General features: G+C 37.9%; 2 protein-coding genes across 5 annotated transcripts in view; one reads left to right on the forward strand and one right to left on the reverse strand.

The window, feature by feature from the left end:
• ANKUB1 (ankyrin repeat and ubiquitin domain containing 1) overlaps positions 1-18,466 on the reverse strand; it is a 69,635-nt gene that overhangs the window by 41,596 nt on the left and 9,573 nt on the right. The window contains exon 1 of one of the 4 annotated variants that reach the window (XM_055251304.2): positions 12,892-13,054. The exons of 2 other annotated variants lie outside the window; for them this stretch is intronic. In XM_055251304.2, the coding sequence (XP_055107279.1) occupies positions 12,892-12,916 (25 nt within the window). In that variant the 5' untranslated portion in view covers positions 12,917-13,054. Of the gene's footprint in view, positions 1-12,891; positions 13,055-18,466 lie in introns of those variants that run through there. One more of the 4 variants, XM_063620236.1, reaches the window with a different exon arrangement.
• RNF13 (ring finger protein 13) overlaps positions 7,134-18,466 on the forward strand; it is a 177,176-nt gene continuing 165,843 nt past the window's right edge. The window contains exon 1 of the mRNA XM_055250875.2: positions 7,134-8,571. The gene's annotated coding sequence lies outside the window, so the exon portion shown is untranslated. The remainder of the gene's footprint in view (positions 8,572-18,466) is intronic.

Here is an 18,466-nt window from a genome sequence, read left to right on the forward strand (position 1 = left end):
ATATTGTACTGAGGTATATTACTTCTATACCTAATTTGTCGAGAGTAGATTTTTTAATCATAAAAGGATATTGAATTTCGTTAAATGCTTTTTTCTGTATCAATTGGGATGATAATATGATTTTTGTCCTTCATTCTTTTAATGTAGTGTATCACATTTATTGATTTGCATATATTGAATCACCCTTGCATCTCAGGGATAAATCCCACTTGATTGTGGTGTATGGTTCTTTTAATACGCTGTTGAATTTGGTTTGCTAGTATTTTGTTGAGGATTTTTGCATCCATGTTAATCAGGAATATTGTTCTGTAATTTTCTTTTCTTGTAATGTCTTTCTCTGACTTTGATATCAAGGTGATACTGGCCTCATAAAATAAGTTTGGAAGTATTCCCTTCCTTTCTAGTTTTTGGAAAAGTTTGAGAAGGATTGATATTTATTTTTCTTTAAATGTCTGGTAGAATTTACCAGTGAAGTCAGGTCCTCGGCTTTTCTTTGATGGGATTTTTTTCTTATTTGTGCAAATGTATAGGGTACATGAGCTATTTTATTACATGTACGTAATGTGCAGTGATGAAGTCAGGGTATTCAGGGTGTCCATCACCAAAGTATGATACATTTTTGTTAAGTATAGTCATCCTACTCTGCAATCAAACGTTGAATTTATTTCTTCTATCTTACTGTATGTTTGTACTCTAACCTACTTCTCTTTAACCTCCTCCTTTCCTACTCCACTCATCCTTCCCAGTCTCTTTGATCTGGTTTTACACTCTACCTCCACGTGTCCAAATATTTCACCTTCTTCATATAAGTGAGAACTTGCGATATTTGTTCTTCTGTGCCTGGCTTATTTCACTTAAGATAATGGCTTCCTGTTTCATCCATTTTGTTACAAATGACATGATTTCATTCTTTTGAATGGCTGACTACTATTCCACTGTGTATACGTATTTTCTTTATCCATTCATCCATTGTTGGGCACTTAGGTTGATTCCATATCTTTGGTATTGTGAACAGTGTTGCAATAAACATACAAGTTCAGGTATCCCTTTGTTATAATGATATCTTTTCCTTTGGGTCGATACTCAGCAGTGAAATTGCTGGATCAAACTTTTAGTTTTTTTGAGAAATCTCCATACTGTTTTCTATAGTGGCTATACAAGTTTACATTCTCACCAGGAGTATATAAGAGTTCCCTTTTCTCCAAGTGCTCACTAACAATTGTTATTTTTTGTCTTTTTACAATTGCCATTCTGACTGGGGTAAGATGGTATCTCATTGTGGTTTTGATTTTCATTTCCCTGATGATTAGTGGTGTTGAGCATTTTTTTCATAAACCTTTTGGCTATTTTTATGTCTTCTTTTGAGAAGTATCTATTTGTGTCTCTTGCTCACTGTTTAATGGAATTATTTGTTTCTTTCTTTTTTTCTTATTGAGTTCCTTGTATATTCTGGATATTAGTTCCCTGTTGGACAGTTTGCAAACATTTTCTCCCATTCAACAGGTTGTCTCTTCATTCTGCTGTTTATTTCTTTTTTTTTATTTTTTATTTTTTTGAGACGGAGTCTCGCTCTGTCGCCCAGGCTGGAGTGCAGTGGCGCAATCTCGGCTCACTGCAAGCTCCGCCTCCCGGGTTCACGCCATTCTCCTGCCTCAGCTTCTCCGAGTAGCTGGGACTACAGGCGCCCGCCACCACGCCCGGCTAATTTTTTGTATTTTTAGTAGAGACGGGGTTTCACCGTGGTCTCGATCCCCTAACCTCGTGATCTGCCCGCCTCGGCTTCCCAAAGTGCTGGGATTACAAGCGTGAGCTACTGTGCCAGGCCTCTGTTGTTTATTTCTTTTGCTGTGCAGCGGCTTTCTAGTTTAGTTAAGTCATGAGAGATTTATGATTACTGATTCAATCTCCTTCCTCATTATTGGTTTGTTTAGATTTTCTGTTTCTTCATGATTCGGTCTTGGTAGGTTGTATATTTCTAGGAATTTATGCATTTCTTGTAGGTTATACAATTTGTTGACTTATAATTGTTCATAGTATTCTATTAGGCTGCTTTGCATTTCTGTGGTATCAATTATAATCTCTTCTCTTTCATGTCTGATTTTATCTTTCTGTTTTTCTTAGTCTAGCTAAGGTTTGTCAATTTTGTTATTTTTTCAGAAAAAAATCTCAGAGTTTCATTGATCTTTTCTATTGCTTTTCTAGTGTCTATTTGATTTATTTTTGTTCTGATCTTTGTTATTTCTTTCTTTTAGTAACATTGGGCTTTGTTCTTTTTCAAGTTCCTTGAGGTATAATGTTAGGTTGTTTATTTGAGATCTTTATGTTTTCTTTATGTAGGTGTTTGTCACTATAAAATTTACTTTTAGACTTTCGTTTGCTGCATTCCATGTGTTTTAGTGTGTTGTGTTTCCATTTTTAGTTATCTTAAGATGTCTCCTTATTTTCCTTTTGATTGATTTTTTTGACCCATTTTTCAGGAGTATGTTGTTTAATTTCCACAAGTTTTCCTCCTCTTACTGATTTCTAGTTTCATGCCATTGTGTCAAGAAAAGATACTTGGTATGATTTCAATCTGTGGCCTAACATGATCAGTTGTGGAGAATGTTCCACGTGCACTTAAGAAGAATGTATATTCTGTTGCTGCTGGATAAAATGTTCTATATATGTGCATTAGGTCCAGTTGGCCTAAAGTGTAGTCCAAATCTACTATTTCCTTATTGATTTTTGGTCTGGATGATCTATCCATTGTTGAAAGTGGGGTATTGAAGTCTCCTCTTGTTGTTCTATTACTGTTTCTCCCCGGGAACATATATTTACAATTCTTATAGCTTCTTTTCTTTTTCTTTTTTGTTTTTTTGAGACAAAGTCTCTGTCTCCCAGGCTGGAGAGCAGTGGTACAATCTCAGCTCACTGCAACCTCCGCCTGCTGGTTCAAGCAGTTCTCCTGCCTCAGCCTCCTGAGTAGCTGGGACTACAGATGCACGCCACCTCACCGGGCTAATTTTTGTATTTTTGGTAGAGATGGGGTTTCACCATGTTGGTCAGGTTCATCTCAAACTCCTGACCTCAAGTGATCTGCCCACCTCCGCCTCCCAAAGTGCTGGGATTACAGGCATGAGCCACCGCACCTGGCCTCTTATAGCCTCTTAATGAATTGATTTTTTTAAAAAACATTATATAATGCTTATTTGTTTCTTTTTATGGCTTTTCACTTAAAGTTTATTTTGTGTGATATAAGTGTAGCAATCCCTACTCTTTTTTTGGTTTTTATTTGCATGGAATATCTTTTTCCATCTCCACACTTTAAGCCTGTGTATGTCCCTAAAGCTGATGTGAGTTTATTATGGGGAGCATGTAACTGGGTCTCTGTTTTTTTTTTTTAAATCCATTCAGCTACTCTATGTCTTGATTGGAGAATTAAATCCATTTCCCATTCAAGGTAATTATTGATAGGTAAGGACTTACTATTGCCATTTTGTTAATTGTTTTCGGCTATGGGTCTCATGGACAGTGTTCCACATGGCTGGAAGAGGCATGCGCTCACTCACTAAGCTCTCACTTTTCCTGTGGGAGAAATCGCTGGCCAAGGGAGGTCTCTCTTGGCACTGAGCTCTGCCACCTAGTGGAGGCAGTGATGCAGGAAAAGCAAAACTATTCTTAGCCACTTCAATTTATCTATTCTGAAAATTTTTATTTTTTATTTTATTTTATTTTATTTTTGAGACAGTCTTGCTGTGTCCCCCAGGCTGGAGTGCAGTGGCACTATCTTGGCCCACTGAAACCTCTGCCTCCTGGGTTCAAGCGATTCTCCTGCCTCAGCCTCCTGAATAGCTGGGATTACAGGTGTGCGTCACTACACCCAGCTAATTTTTTTCTGTTTTTTAGTAGAGACAGGGTTTCACCATGTTGGCCAGGCTGGTCTCAAACTCCTGGCCTCAAAAAACTCCAACAGTGTGCTGGAACTTCTCCACTGGACTCCTGGACTTCCATAAAGATACTCTCATCTGGAGGTAGTTTTCAAAATGGATGCTTCTGCAGGGGGATGACAGTAAAGAGCTCCTATTTCACCATCTTGCTGATGTCACTTATTCCATCTCATTTTGAATTTGCCATTTAAAATACCTTTTATTTGCTTCTTCTCATTTCTCCTTTTCTGCTTTATATTGCATATTGTTTTCTTTATTCCTTTATTCCCTTTTTATGTCTACTGGTTTGGAAATCATACTCAATATCTTTGGTCTCCATACTTTTTTTTGCATCTCTTTTTTCTGGGTTTGATTTTCATCTTTCTGAAGATATTCTTTATAAGTTCTGTTAGTAGAAGTCTGTTAGTGGTAAAAGCTGATTTTCCCTAAAAATGTCTTTATTTTGCCCTCACTCTTAAATGATAGCTTAACTAGGCATATAATTCTAAATTGACAGTTGTAACTATTTTATTTTAGCATTTGAAGATATTATTTAACTGACTTTTAGTTTCTTTTGTAGCTACTAAGAAGTCCGGGCCGGGCGCGGTGGCTCACGCCTGTAATCCCAGCACTTTGGGAGGCCGAGGCAGGCAGATCACGAGGTCAGAAGATCGAGACCATCCTGGCTAACACGGTGAAACCCCGTCTCTACTAAAAATACAAAAAATTAGCCGGGCATGGTGGCGGGCGCCTGTAGTCCCAGCTACTCGGGAGGCTGAGGCAGGAGAATGGTGTGAAGCCGGGAGGTGGAGCTTGCAGTGAGCCGAGATCATGCCACTGCACTCCAGCCTGGGCGACAGAGTGAGACTCCGTCTCAAAAAAAAAAAAAAAAAAAAAAAAAAAATCAGCTATCAGCTGTCACTCCTTTGTAAGTATTTTATTTTTTTTTGTTTGTTTAAAACCTTTTATTTTTCTTTGATCCTCTCTAAATTTTATTACAATGTGCCTAAATATGAATTTATTTTGTGTTTTTTTAGGGTATATTCCTTGGAGTGAATTGCTATGTCATAGAAAATTTTCTTTTTCACCCTCCCTAGACAATTTCAAATTGTTTCCCAATGTGATTATATCGGTTCACACCCCAATGACTTCTTCCATCTTTATATTGCATTATGTCATATGAGTTTTTGCATGCTTATTTTGTAATTCCTTTGTTAGCAAACAGAGGAAAACTGGTTCTCAGTGCCCAAAGGAAAAGTTGAATTTGCATGTTAGTCATCTTAGATATATAGAGAGAAGCAACTCATCCCACATAAAACAATGACTAGATCATTTTTAAGGCATTGAACATTAAGCATACCTCTTTTTGTCTGATCTTTCTCAACTCCTTGAAAATAAATTTGGTTAAACTTTGTTGAAAAACCCTCTGACTGATATGTATCTCCTTAGGTTCTGAACTTTTCACTTTTTGTCTTACTTAACCCATTCATTAATTTGGAACTTGGCAAAGGAATGAGAATCTTTTAGAATCTTTGGCTAAAAGTTCCCTGATGCTATTTGTAGAAATTCTGTTTGGTACTTTTCAAAATTGCTTATTCCATACATATATAAATTCTTTATGGATCTTATTCTTTCTTTTAATAGTAATAATTTTATTTTGTTTTCAAAATGAAAATATCTTTTTTTCTGATTCTAAAATTACCTTTTTTCTGTTTCTAAATATGATAATATATAGAATTGTTTAAGGTTTCTGATTAATCTCTGTGCTTAAGGAGATCACCTGCATTCTTTCTGGTATTTAGGGAGAACTATTTCTAAGCCATTTCAGACAATTACATAATTGGGTATCTGTCTTTTTTTGTTGTGGTTGCCTTACAATATTTTGGAAGTAGGAGATTCTACAATTACTTTTACATGCTATCTGTTTGTACTTTTTAGGAAGGTTTTAAAAAAAACCTGTTAGATACAACACTCTAAAAGCATATTTTGTTTTTAAAAAAGATAATTAGTGGTATATTAGTATCATGTGCCTTATTAACCCTTCATGTTCTTGAAAATTGTAATTATGATATCTGTCAATCTTACTGTCTAATCTGCTTTAGAAAAATTAATACATTTTTCCAATATATTTTTTTCCAATTTACCTTTTTCAGCACAGGTTGGGAGAGTAAATGTTTTTGCAGAGTGTAGCCTAAATGCAGTACAAATGACACATTACCTTGTTCATAGCTGAGAGAACTATACCTATTGTTATCTGAAGAGCAGATTGAAACCAGAAGTAAAATATTCTGTACTCAAGGTGCCTTTAAGGAATAAGCAAAGCTCTTTAACTGAGTGTGGTGACTCATGCCTGTAATCCAGGCACTTTGGGAGACTGAGGCAAGAGGATCCTTTGAGGCCAGGAGTTTGAGACCTGCCTGGGCAACATAGCCAGACTTTATGGCTACAAAAAATAAAATTAGCCGGGCCTGGTGGCACATGCCTGTAATCCTAGCTACTCCAGAGGCTGAGGTGGGAGGATTACCTGAGCCCAGGAGTTCTGGGGTGCAGTGAGACACGATCTCACCACTACACTCCAGCCTGGGCAACAGAGTGAGACCTTGTCTCTAAAATAAATAAAAATAAAACAACAACAAAATCCAAAGCTCCTCTCTGTGGACTTAATTTTTTTTTTTTTTTTTGGAGACGGAATCTTGCTCTGTTGCCTATGCTGGAGTGCAGCGGTGGGATCTCAGCTCACTGTAACCTCTACCTCCCATGTTCAAGCGATTCTCCTGCCTCAGCTTCCCAAGTAGCTGGGATTACAGGTGTGCACCACAATGCCTGGCTAATTTTGTATTTTTAGTAGAGATGAGGTTTCACCATATTGGCCAGTCTGGTCTTGAACTTCTGACCTCAAGTGATCTGCCTGACTTGGCCTCCCAAAGTGCTGGGATTACAGGCATGAGCCACTGCACCTGGCCTAAAAAAATTTATTTTGATGTTATGCAAGAAATCTGATTTAATATACCAATTTGGGATAATTTAATGAAAAAATGCTTATAGAGATATTATAAATGTGTTTATACTAATTAACTAGTCTTCTTAGTAATATTCCCAATACTGACTTTTATTTATGACTTTCTTAAAGGCAGAATTGTGATTTAAGTATTGAATGTCTTCGCAACCAATGAAAAGTTAAGACTACATAGAATACTCATAGGATACACAGAAGAGGAAAGTACCTTTGATAGCTTTTATTTAATTTTTTAAAATTTGATTTTAAATTTCTTGTATTTGAATTTTATTTGAGTAGGTAATATTTACAAGGTTCAAAATTCAAAAGGCACAAAAGGATACACAATAAGGAAAGAGTCTTTCCCCCATTGCTGTGTCCCACCTACTCAGGGCTCTCCAAGCAATCAAAGTTACAAGTTACATCCAATGGTATTCTACTAATACTCTGTGTGATAGCCTCCTCGCCACCATTTTTAAAAGATGCTGTTGAAGGAGTTGAAGCCTGTAAAGGCCTTATTAAAAGTGCCTTATTATTTGAAGCAGAAGTAGTGCCTGATTCTATGTCTCCTGACATTTTGTTCAGGACTCTGTAATCTTTGCACTAAGTCACTGCTTTTGTAAGGTGGCGAGTTGGCAATGATTAATCCGTGTGGATGGTACAATCCGGTAATTTAAGTTTCGTCTGGTTTAAGATTGAGACAACCCGAAAGGAAGGCTTATCAGAAGGGCGGCAAGGGAGGAGATTTTTGGTTCATCAAAAGGAGGCAAGGGTTTTAAAAGGCTGACCTAGGGCCTGAATCACATGGTTTGACTTTTGCTAAGCCCCGGTGATGGCGCATGTCAGGCCCAGAGTGCTGATGCCAGCGCGGATCCGAGCCAGGCCTCGGGGGACTGGCGTTCAGACCTCGGGCCGCTCGCATCTCTAACAATTTGAGCCCTAATTTAAGGTGTGGCCACGGTCCCCACTCACCCTGATCTCAGACTGGGCACGGTACGGAAGGCGGGCGGATGAGGCCTCGCCCTCGCCTCTTTAGTAGGTCGAGTGAGTGTAGTGTGCAGGGAGGAGACGAGTCAGCGCCAGGGCCAGGCCCGCCCGGGGGCAGCCGGGCAGCCGGATCTTGGGCTATTCTGTCCCAACAGCCGGAGCGGATCAGACCGACCGGCCCTGCCCGCTCGGTCCCGCGCCCTCCAGATCCTACGGTCTCCGTTTCTAGGGGCCTATGGTTAGCGGCAGGCGCCCACAGCCAATCCACTTTGCCAGCCTGCCCCTTCCTCTGCCAAGAGCAGCTTCTTCAGCCGCGCTCCAGTTCCGCAGACTGCCCCACCCTGCTCTTTCCTTCCAGGGAATACGGATCACGCGGCCAAGAACGAGACTCGCAAACTGGGCATTTCTCCGAGCCGGGCTAGAGCAAGTAGCGAGACTCCGCGTGAGAGTGGGAAAGAGCCTTAACAGGCAACCATGTTGCCCAATGGGTTTTCTGTGCCTTTGGGTGCGGACCAATGAGGCGCGTGGGGCGGGACTTCCTCTTCGCCTCGGTGTTGTCGTCCCTGCTCCTACTCCGGGCTGTGGGGGTCGGTGCGGATATTCAGTCATGAAGTCAGGGTAGAGACTTCTCCCGCAGCGACGCGGCTGGCGAGACTGTTTGTGTTGCGGGGGCCGGACTTCAAGGTAAGACCCTGTCCGGCTTCGCGGCAGCCGGGCAGCGGGTTATCGAGCGGCCCGGAGAACATACCCCGCTTGTTGGCCCTCGAGCTCGGAGCCGGCCCTGCTGCTGAGGTCTTTGCTGCTCCTCTAGAGCTGGGCGAGAAGTGAATTAGGCTTTTTGCAAAAGGAATAAAATAGCCTTGCCCTCGGGGAACCGAGTCTCCCTTGCACTCTCATTCCGCGACTTTGTGTGTGTCCAAAGTTGTTACCGGTTTTGCTTCTCTCATTCCCTTCTTGAGGCTGCAAGAGCGTGCCTGGAAAACATGTTTGGAAGGCTTTTCTTGGTCAAGCACCTGCCGCAACGTCCTCGGGCAAATCGCTTGACTTTAGTTGAGGGGGCTGTTTTGTCTTCGAATAGAAGGAGGGCAGTCACTTCCTCTCTTTTACCCCCACCCCCTTTTTCTTTCCCTGGAAGCTCAGATTGCAGGTTTGGGACTTAACCCCTGCTAGGGCCAGATACTACGGTCAGTCAGCAGCTCTGCCTGTATGCTTGACTTGACTTGACTTGCACTTATTAAAGAACTTTGTCCCAGAGAGAAAGAGAGTGGGCAGACATCGAAGCCAAACAGTAGTATCCCGGAAGCACTCATGCAACTTTGGTGGCAGCCACTCAGTTTTCTCTGCCAGTGTCTGGTAAATTCCTCTATTTTGTCCTAATCTGACAATAGTAAATAGTAAATTTCCAAAACTGTCGTTTCATTATCAGTTTCAGCACCGTGGGCAGCTGCTCGGGTCCTCTCTTGTTGCCCCAAACCTGCCCGGCTATTGCTGTTCGTCAGTGATGCAGCAGGAACAGTGAAAACTGATGCATTCCTTTCAACAATGATGTGTTGTTCTCCAAGGAGAACATCTGCAGTTTTTGATACAATATAAATAAGTAAGGTGGCTGTGCCTCCAAAGAGTTCTTTTGGAGAAACAGATCAATTCAAGATTTAAGGTAGGTTTTCAAGGGTTTATTCTATTTAAGCACAATTTTTTAATGGGTGGACATTAGCTCCATCTCGAAGTAACAAAACTGGACAGTGGTAACAATTAAAAAGAACTTTAAACAGGAGATAAGTGTAGTGCAGTGCTGTAGTGCAGGGCCCATAGAGATTCATTAATAGATTTTAGAATCAATTTAGTACATTGACATAAGCATTAAAAAGAAAGAAAAAAATACCAGAGGACATTGTATGGAATAAAAGTAAATATTATGGCAAGAAGCTTTTGTTTCATTTTTTAACAATATGTGTGTGTCAAGAGGAAGATGGAAATGTAAAGTGTATTATTGATTATGGCAAAAACAAATGTTTCAAAATACTAGATTCCAAATTTGGGAGTCAAGCTGGGTTCAGCTCTGCCATTTACTAATTCTGTGACATTTTCCGTAAATAAGAAATGAGTTGTTATGAAGATTAAATGAAACAAAATTTGTCTATTACATAATTTTTTTTTTGTTTTGTTGGAAACTATTGGAGAGAAACACAGTTATTTTTCTCTATGTAGGGAATGAGAACTGTTTTATTAGTTTTTTTTTTTTTTAACCTCTGCCTTTGTTTGAAGCTAGGCAGCTTGACATCTTGTCTCTATGTGTAATGCAAATCATAGACAAAATCTTGGTTTGAGAGGTATAATACTGAAGGGTTTGGGATAAGTTCTTATCTATGCTTGTATAAAGCTAATTTTCTCAATAATTTTGGAGGGGCATAAATTGTTGCTAGCATTCAGCTTTCTTCCCTTGATATTTTTCTGCATTCCAGAATAATGTAGATTTATCAGAACTTTTACAGGCACTAACTTTAGCTAAATGAGGGTAGGACTGAGGGTATGACTAAAGGGATAGATTTATGTCTTTGAGTTAAGTTGGCTAGGAAGGCATTTTATGCCTTACAGTTCTTGCCATAAGAGATGTATGAAATGAAATAGTTTGGTCAACCATCATGGTATGTTTTGCTTACTTCATGTAGGTGTGACCTAAAAATGGTTGGCATTTAAATAACAATATTTTTAAATCTGGGAATTAATGATGTTTAGCAGGAGGCAAATGAGTTTCAGTCAAAACAGTGTTTTGCACCATTTGTCATGTTTACCGTATCGCATTGCATATGATAGTTTCACATGACATAAAAAGGGGAAGAAATTTGGTAAGCATTGTTACTTTTCCCAAAAGAGGAAACAAAATTAGAAGCGAATTCCTTTTAATAAAGCATACTGGTGAGTCATTGTTCAAAAATGTATGTATTCTATAGATATTTATTGAGCATATAGAAAAGTAAAATATTAAACTTTTATGAATCTTTTACATTACACAAAAGTTGATTTGGGAACAACACAGCATATGATTGGTATTGTCAAAGTTTATATAGCATAGTATATCAATAACAACAAAACAGTAATGTAGCTAATATTGATTGGTTACTATGAGCCAAATACAATTCTAAATGCTTTATAATATCTCAGGTGGTTCTTACAGTCATTGATGTGGTAGATAGTAAATTGTTTCCTTTTTATTTATTTATTTTTTTTTGGGATAGGGTCTTGCCCTGTTGCCCAGGCTGGAGCGATTATGGCTCACTGCACCCTCGACCTCCTGTGCTCAAGGGATCCTCCTATCTTAGCCCGAGAAGTAGCTGGGACTACAGTCATACACCCCCGTGCCTGGCTAATTAAAATTTTTTTTTTTTTTTTTTGTAGAGACAAGGTCTCGTTATGTTGCTCAGTCTGGTATGAGAAATTCCAGGGTTCAAGTGATCCACCTGCTTCAGCCTTCCAAAGTGCTTGGGATTACAGGTGTGATACATCATGCCTGTCTTATCCTCATTTTTTAAGTGGGAAGTGGGGGAATTAAGGCATCACAGATACATACCTTGTGAGTTCACACAAGTAGCTGGTGTAGTAGCTGGAATTTGAACACAGGTATTCTGACTACAGAATGTCTATCTCTTTTGTGTCTTATTTCATTAAAAAATATGGAATGCTGTGGGGCTATTGTGGATTCTTACTTGCTGGTGACCTTGGGTAAGCTCCTCCTCAATTTCCTTAACTCCTTCCTTACTTGTTTTTGTGGGGATTCAGATAATTTGTGAAGCAATCAGATGGAGTATATGTTTAGTAAATTATATGCCTTAGCCTTTTTTTTTTTTTCATTGAGGATGAGGTCATTTGAAAGATTGTTAGCAGTTGAAGGAGGGTGGAAAAAAAAAAGTTCCACATGAGGACACTGCCCAAGCAAAGGTATAGAGATAGCAAAAGCAGAATACATTTGGTAAGGATATATGTTTAAGGACCAGACTGGTAAAGATAGATGGATACAGATTATGGAGATTCTTAAATGTCAGACTAAAGATTTTATATATGATTTTTAATTAAGAAGAAACTCTCTTTATGGATAATAATTTGTGAACAGGTCCAATGGAAGAGTGGAAGCCTAGAAGTAGGAATACCATGGAGTTTAATTATAGTAGTTGAGGCAAGAAGTGATGATTGTAGTGAAGGTATAGATTTGAAAGATGTTGACATTATAATGACATTGACACTGGGAACTGACCAGAGTGTAGGCCTAGGACAAATTTTTGGGAGGATAGTGATGTTATTAACAGAAATAAGTATATTATCATGAAGAACAGGTTTTGGTGGAAGGAGATTTAGGAGGAGAGAGGATGATAGGGAGTTTACTTTTGGAGCTGAGGAGTTGTTCAGACATTTGGAAATGTAGAATGAAAACTGGAAGCTCTGTGTATTCTATGAAAAGGGAAGAGAACAAATGCTTACACTGTCAGGAAATGACCTAAAACTAACCACTCCTCTGTGGGTCAGAGTTTCACAAGAGTGATGTGACTCCTTAAATTCCTCACAAGTACAGATTTCTCAATGAAGATGCACCCATTATTTTTCCCTTTAGTGTATTTTGATTCGTGTCCTGGGAGATCAGGAGGTAAGCTAGTGGGGAGGAAAAATTTTTAGACCTAGCAAGGCTCCCATTTATTCAAAAAATAGCTAGTAAATTGGAGGCTAGGGATTCTCACCCTAAGAATTTTGATAGTCTGATTTTTGTGTGGTGCCAGGCATTTATAAACATATGTTGAATGTTGAATTGTTGAACATTTGAACATCTCCAGATTTGTTATTTTTATTATCCTGTCTTTGTTACCTTGAATTGGTTAATAGCAAAACCTTTAGAATTAGAGAGCCTGTGAGCTTGTTATGGGGGGCAACAATGAAAGTCAGGGTGCAGCTGATGAGATTGTATTTTACTTATAGCCAGGATTGTGGAAGAAGAGACTCAAAGGATAAGAGGCTTACCGTTTTTTCCATTCTGTAAAACCATGTTGATGACAATACCAATTCTGAGAGTTGTTTTGAAATACTGAGTTAATATATGGAAAGTGTCTGGTACATGATAGATAGTAATTGAGATGTTTTTGTTATCAGTATTATTATCTTCACAAGTGGGGGCAAACACAGAGATCCCAGAACCTATTATAAGAAAGAAAGGAAAACATCTGGAGACCCTTTCTACTTGAGAAAGGGCTCAGGACTAAGTCATAGAAGGACTGTAGGTTTCCTTTCTTGGAAGGTTTTCTAGAGTTTGGTACAATTGGGTAGAGCATGATGTTGAATTAAGTAGTAAAATATATCCATCTCAACTATTTTCAGTTTCCTGTCAAGTTCTTAGTAAACCAACAGAAAAATGTTGTTGAGCATGAGAAGAAGGTTTACATATCTTGTCATACCATTTTTGGAAACATTACTTGGATCCTACTGCTTAGGGGTTTTTCTGTAGCATTTATTCCTCAAATATTTGTTGAGTACCTTCTATGTCAGGCACTGTTCTAAAGAGAAAAATCCTTGCCCTCATGGAGCTTATCTGCTAATGGGAGAAATAAGGTGCATTTTCATAATAGACGGTAATTTGATTTTTCTCGTACTATGTATTTGTACCTATTTAAGCAGATGGTAATAATGAATACTATACCAGATTGTAACTAATTTTGCAGAGCATTTGAAGGAAGAGACCATGTCTTTCTTATTCACATTTGTCTATCCCTTTTCCCCTTCCTCCCAGTGGAATGGCTTAGATGTGTTGAATGCTCAACAAATGTAGGTACTCATCAAATGTTTATTACAAGGAGAAGGTGTTAAGGCAGAGGCTAGATCTTAAAGATTAAAGGAGTCAGTTAAATGTGGCATGTACTAAGGACCCGTGTACCCCGTAGATTGAGGGTGAGAAGAAGAGAATCCGGCTGGGCGCGGTGGCTCACGTCTGTAATCCCAGCACTTTGGGAGGCTGAGGTGGGCAGATCACTTGAGGCCAGAGTTCGAGGCCAGCCTGGGCAACATGGTAAAACCCCATTTGTACTAAAATACAGAAATTAGCCAGCCGTGGTGGCGTGCTCATGTAATCCCAGTTACATGAGAGGCTGAGGCAGGAGAATTGCTTGTACCTGGGAGGCGGAGGTTGCAGTGAGCCAAGATCGCGCCACTGTACTCCAGCCTGGGTGACAGAGCGCGACTCTGTCTCAAAAAAATAAAATAAAAAAAAAATAAAAAGAGAATCCCCTGGCTTATCTATGAGGTTGGAATAGGAATAAAGTTATATTGTAGCTGAAAGCATCAATATTATGGGAGTCTGGGTGTCACCCAACATTCCTGCTAATTAGCTGGGTGACTTTGCATAAATATCTTAACCTCTCAGTTCATTTCCTCACCTGTAAATGAAGTAGTTGGAATTGTCCAGTTAAAATCTGTTTTTACGACTTCTTGTAAAATATCTCTTGCACTAATGTTTCACTTCACTAATGTAGATAATATAGAGCCAAGCATGAGCTTCCACTGAATAAGCATCAAGCTAAATATATACTCTTAGTTAATAAACTAATGTTTAAGAAAAGATGTCTACAAAGTTTGTTGATGCTATTTACCAGTAAGATTACATTGTAATTTTAAAAAATAGAGCAAAATATTACCTAATATATAGTTTCCCCCTTTGCCATTATGTAAAGGAAAAATAAGCCATAGTATTTTAGACCTTAATAATGGATCATAATAGTTACTCACTTTCATTTTTTAATTTATACGACAGTCACTTGCCTCTGATACTGTGCTAGATGCTAGGTATTGTATACAGAATTAGAAAATGTATAGCTCCTAACTTTAAGGAGCTTAAGGAATAATGGGAGTGACGGGCCATTTAATTGTGTTGCGTTTTGGTGGCATAGAGAAGCATATAATGAGAGTATGGGAGAAGAGAAAGTGTCCATGGTTACAGAGAAAAAAGACTGGAGGAATGTCAAGGGACTAAGCTAAATATACAGAGATGAGCCAGTTTATGAAGAACTTCTGTGCTAAACCACAGTTTAGTTCTGAACTGTATTCTGAAAACTGCCTAATCTGTTAAGGAATTTTATGCAGGCAGTAACATAATCAGGCATTTTTATATCTACCTTTATATTCCTCTTAAGAGAAGGTGTTCCCTGAGGAAGGTATTTGTTATTTCTAGTTGTTTCAATGATGTAGATCTTCCTGAGAAAATCAGTCTTTTTAACTTTGAAATAAAGTCTGAGGAACATTGTCAATTTTGTGGTTATAGAGTTAATAATTATTAAATATTAATAATTATGAAATATTCAGACATTAAAACATTTAAATGTTTATTGCCACATTAATGTAAACTGAAAAGAAAACTGAAATTTTGGGATGTTTTGCACTTTGATGTAAGAGAGCTCTTGGTCAGCTACAAGAATTTGGCTTAGAATCATTTTTAAGGAATTAGAAATACATTGACCTTGAATTGACTGAAAGTGAATGTAGTTCAGGCTCAGTTTCTTTCTTTCTTTTTTTTTGTTTTTTTAAAAGAGACCGTCTTTTTCTGTCGCCTGGGTTGGTCTCAAACTCCTGGCCCCAATCAATCCTCCCTCCTCAGCTTCCCAAAGTGCTGGGATTACAGGTGTGAGTCACCACTCCCTGCCCAGGCTCTGTTTCTAATGACAGAAATATCCAGATAAACTTTATAGAGGGAATGAATTTCCACTGGAAAATAATCCTAGTGAGGAGCTGGTGATAAATGAATATTTCTGAATGAAGTCATGAGGGAGAAACATCTACTTTATTTAGATATTAAACACCTCATTAAATGTTGAAGAATATTTTATTTGCGTATTTACTATGTTTGTCATTTACACTTTTGACCCTCAAAGAGGAAGAGCTGCTTATAATTTCCACATTTATCCAACATGGATTATAAATGTTAATTGCTTTTTTAAGAAAAAAATTGAGGTAAAAATTCATGTAATTAACCATTTTAAAGCAACAGTTCAGTGGCATTTAGTACCTTTGCAGTGCTGTGCAACCATCACTTCTGTCTAGTTTGAAAACATTTTTATCACTTTAAAGTAAAATCTCATACCTATTAAGCATTCATTCCCTGATGCCCCTAGCTCATGGCAACCAAATCTGTTTTCTGTTTTTGTGGATTTACTTATTCTGGATGTTTTATATAAATTGAATTTTCAATATTTGAGTTTTTATCCTTGGCTTCTTTCACTTAGCAAAATATTTTCAAGGTTTACCCACATGTAGCACGTATCAGTACTTCTTTCCTTTTCATAGCAGAAGAATATTCCTTTGCATGTATATATATCAGTTTGTTTATCCATTTATCCATCGATGGATATTTGGGTTGTTTCCACCTTTTAGTTATTATGAATATGTTGCTGTGAATATTTGTGCCCAAGGATTTATTTGAGAACCTGTTTTCACTTCTTCAGGTATATACCAAGAATGGAATGCTGGGTCTTATGGTAATTCTGTTTAGCTTTTTGAGGACCTGCCAAACTGCTTTCTACAGTAGCTAAACCATTTTACATTCCCACTGGCAATGTGTGAGGGTTCCAATTTCCCTACATCCTTGCCTACACTTATTTTCTGTTTTTAAGAAATTATAATTGCCATCCTTATGAGTATGAAGTGGTATCTCACTGTGGTTTTGATTTGCATTTCCCAGATAACTAATGATTTTAAGCATCTTTTCATGTGCTTGTTGGCCATGTGTATATCTGCTTTAGAGAAATGTTTATTCAAGTTCTTTGCGCTTTTAAAAAACTACATTGTTTGTGTTTTTGTATTGAGTTGTGTTTTTATATACTCCAGATACTAGACTGTTCATTATCAAATATATAATGTGCAAATGTTTTCTTCCATTCTGTGGATTTTTTTTCAATTTTTTGATAATGTCCTTTGATAGATAAATATTTTGAATTTTGATGAAGTCCATTTTATTTATTTGACTCATGCTTTTGGTATCATATCTAAAAATCCATTTCCAAATCCCAGGCCGTGAAGATTTATCCTATGTTTTCTTCCAAGAGTTTTATAATTTTACTTCTTATATTTAGGTCACTGATTCATTTTGTGTTAACTGTTGTATATGGTATAAATTCCAACTTCATTGTCTTGCATGTGAATAGTTGTCCCAGCACCACTTGCTGAAGACGCTGTTCTTTTGCCATTGAATGATCTTTGGCATCTTTAAAATCAATTGGCTATAGATATATCAGTTTATTTTTGGATGCTCAATTCTACTCCTTTGGTCTATATATCTATCGTTATGCCAGTGCCATGTTGTTTTGATTACTGTAGCTTTGTGGTAAGGTTTTGAAATTGGGAAATGTGAGTTCTCCAGCTTTGTTGTTCTTTTTAAAAATTGTTTGGCCTGTTTAGGGCCCCTTGCAATTCCATATGAATTTGAGAATCAGCTTTTCCATTTCTGCATAAAAGGCCGTAGAAATTTTGATAGGTAATATATTGAATCTGTAGATTGCTTTGGGTAGTATTGCCATCTTAACAATGTTAAGTTTTTGAGTACCTGGATATGTGTTTGATATCTTTCAGCAGTGTTTTTGTGTTTTAGTTTTCAGTGTACAAGTCTCTCACCTCCTTTGTTATATTTATTCCTGGGTATTGTATTCTATTGGATACTATTATACATGGAAGTTTTTCTTAATTTAATTTTTGGATAGTTCATTGCTGGTATGTAGAAACACAATGGATTTTGTGTGTAACATTTATTGCCTTTAACAGTCATTTACTTTCTTTTTTCCATATGCAAGCTGAATCACGTGGGTAAATAAGAAAGTGGAAAGTGGAACACTAAAGAATTGATCTGTAAGATGTCTGATTTCCCTGAATGTGAAAACTATGAAGTATGTTTTTAGCATAGTGTTGAACTATTATCTTACTATACTTGGGCTATTCCATTTCTGGTATCACGTTACATATAGTTGGTCATTATTAAAGAAGGTAGATCATTTCATTTTCTTTGGGTTTGGAGAGAAGTGTCAATACATAATTCATTTTCAAAGTTATAATTATTTTTTTTTTTTTTTTTTTTTTTTTTTTTTTTATTATACTTTAGGGTTTTAGGGTACATGTGCACAATGTGCAGGTTTGTTACATATGTATCCATGTGCCATGTTGATTTCCTGCACCCATTAATTCGTCATTTAGCATTAGGTGTATCTCCTAATGCTGTCCCTCCCCCCTCCCCCCACCCCACAACAGTCCCCGGAGCGTGAAGTTCCCCTTCCTGTGTCCATGAGTTCTCATTGTTCAATTCCCACCTATGAGTGAGAACATGCGGTGTTTGGTTTTTTGTCCTTGCGATAGTTTACTGAGAATGATGTTTTCCAGTTTCATCCATGTCCCTACAAAGGACACGAACTCATCATTTTTTATGGCTGCATAGTATTCCATGGTGTATATGTGCCACATTTTCTTAATCCAGTCTATCGTTGTTGGACATTTGGGTTGGTTCCAACTCTTTGCTATTGTGAATAGTGCCGCAATAAACATACGTGTGCATGTGTCTTTATAGCAGCAT

Source organism: Symphalangus syndactylus, chromosome 17 (assembly GCF_028878055.3).
Source record: "Symphalangus syndactylus isolate Jambi chromosome 17, NHGRI_mSymSyn1-v2.1_pri, whole genome shotgun sequence".
Lineage (NCBI taxonomy): Eukaryota > Metazoa > Chordata > Mammalia > Primates > Hylobatidae > Symphalangus > Symphalangus syndactylus.